A 2,035-nucleotide genomic window follows, 5' to 3' on the forward strand; every position below is an offset into this window, starting at 1 on the left:
TCTATTCTCCATAGTTCTACTCTTCTTCATGCTGCTCTGTCACATAAAGTCCCTTTAACCAAGTTAGAGTTTTCCCTTACAAATGTAGACCCCCCCATCCCTCAGTGAGGTCTAGAAGCACTAGATCTATATCCAGCCATTCAGCATAGATGCTGCTACATGGCTGCTCATCTCATGTTAGCATTGGACCAACTAGATGAGCCCTGAATGATAGATAACCTGCTGGAAATGAAGCTGGAAAAACGGTGAAAAGCTCGTTGAAAGTTAAAAAGTAAAGTGAAAAAGTGAATAAGCCTCGTTAACAATTATGTTTAGGTTTACAAACTAAACAATCTAAGTTCCAGTATCAGCATTAATGCCTCTAAGGCAGAGGTCTTCAACAGGGGGGCTGCGACCCCCCAGGGGGTCCAAACTGGGCACCGTTTCATTCACAACACCTGTCCCATCAACCAGGAACCAGAAATACTTTAATAATCCCAGGGAGGGATTACTTTAGTTACATTACTCCATCTGTAATAGAGTGACTATAGGACCAGTTTGATAGAACATTATTTAATAGAATATCTATAATCAGGGGGTGCCGCTCCACCTCACCATCAGTTTGGGGTCTTTGGCCTGGAAAACCTTGAAGGTTCCTGATCTAAGGACCAAAAAATGTGTTTCTTTCTCTCTCACAGTGTTTTTCATGGATTTCTTACAGAAGCACTTTGGTTATTTTTCTTAATATATTCGGGCAAGTTGGCGTTTCTTGTTGTTACATTGAAATTTATCTTTACCATCAAAATATAAATTTTTTTTATGTTATAAAGGTAATAAGTTCTTATCCTGGATTCCAATAAAACGTCCTATAAAGGGTTAAAACAACGAGGAGCTAAGATGGAACAGACTCGCATTTCAGCCGAGCTCTTTCCTTTCACTCGGTTCTTAAACTAAAGTTTAACGTTTTATACCATTAAACTCATCCTAACTGGTTCAAACCAAATCAGTCTGGATAAATAATGGCGACTTTAGCTAAAGGACTGAAAACGTTTCCTCCAAAAGTATCAAAAGTACCTTAGAGGATCGACTTCCAGCGGCCCACGATGCTGCGTTTGCTCTGTCCTCCATACCTGCGTGAGAAAAGATGAACAGACTTTAGCTNAAAAGTACCTTAGAGGATCGACTTCCAGCGGCCCACGATGCTGCGTTTGCTCTGTCCTCCATACCTGCGTGAGAAAAGATGAACAGACTTTAGCTTCAGGCGCAGCTGAACTTCCTGGACCGGCCTATAAAAGTAAAGCGCTGGGCGATTAGCGAAGCCAGAACCGCCATCAGAGCCTCACATCCACAGAAAGAAGAACAGATCAATACTTCATCAGATTCGTCAGAAAGCCGCAGCAAAGCGTCAGGATTCAGAACAGCCGACGGTTTGATCACTCTAAAGTTTTCAGGAAGAATCTAAAAATGAACAGAAACTAAAATCCTTGTAGGAGTGAAAAGCTTTGAAGAAGGCTTTAGTCTTTCTAGCTAGCCTAGTTAATCCTGCCTTTCACCTGCTTCACTCTCTCCAGCTCCTAATCATCACTCATCTCATCCACCTGCCCTTATATTGGCCTCAGTTCCAGCTATCAGGGCCAGATCATTAGACGTTCTTTTCTGTTCAGTTCTGTTTATTCTAAGGTTCGTGTCCTGGATCCTGGCGGCCAGTGGACAGATGGTTTTGTGTCTCTCGTCTCCTGATCGTCCGCTGTTCCTCCCCCGCTGAGTCCTCTGGGTTTTTGGCTCTCTATGCGGGGAGGTTCAGTTTTTATCCCAGTAAGCCTGGAACCTAGCTGGAGACCAGTTTAAAGTTCCTGCATCAAGTTCTGGTTCCACGTCCTGTCTCTGCTACCCTCTGCCACTGAGCCTGCCCGTCTGCTCCTGATCCCGTCTGCTCCTGATCCCGTCTGCTCCTGATCCCGTCTGCTCCTGCTCCCGTCTGCTCCTGATCCCGTCTGCTCCTGATCCTATCTGCTCCTGATCCCATCTGCTCCTGATCCTATCTGCTCCTGATCCT

General features: G+C 44.6%; 1 protein-coding gene across 1 annotated transcript in view; it reads right to left on the minus strand.

Moving 5' to 3' along the window:
• LOC107102355 (transcription factor 4-like) overlaps window positions 1-2,035 on the minus strand; it is a gene marked incomplete at its 3' end in the record, with an annotated part of 170,571 nt that overhangs the window by 99,819 nt on the left and 68,717 nt on the right. Inside the window, exon 4 of the mRNA XM_015401628.1 lies at window positions 1,150-1,205. Within this exon, the coding sequence (XP_015257114.1) occupies window positions 1,150-1,205 (56 nt within the window). The remainder of the gene's footprint in view (window positions 1-1,149; window positions 1,206-2,035) is intronic.

This window comes from Cyprinodon variegatus, unplaced genomic scaffold (genome assembly GCF_000732505.1).
Source record: "Cyprinodon variegatus isolate N-32 unplaced genomic scaffold, C_variegatus-1.0 Scaffold1240, whole genome shotgun sequence".
Lineage (NCBI taxonomy): Eukaryota > Metazoa > Chordata > Actinopteri > Cyprinodontiformes > Cyprinodontidae > Cyprinodon > Cyprinodon variegatus.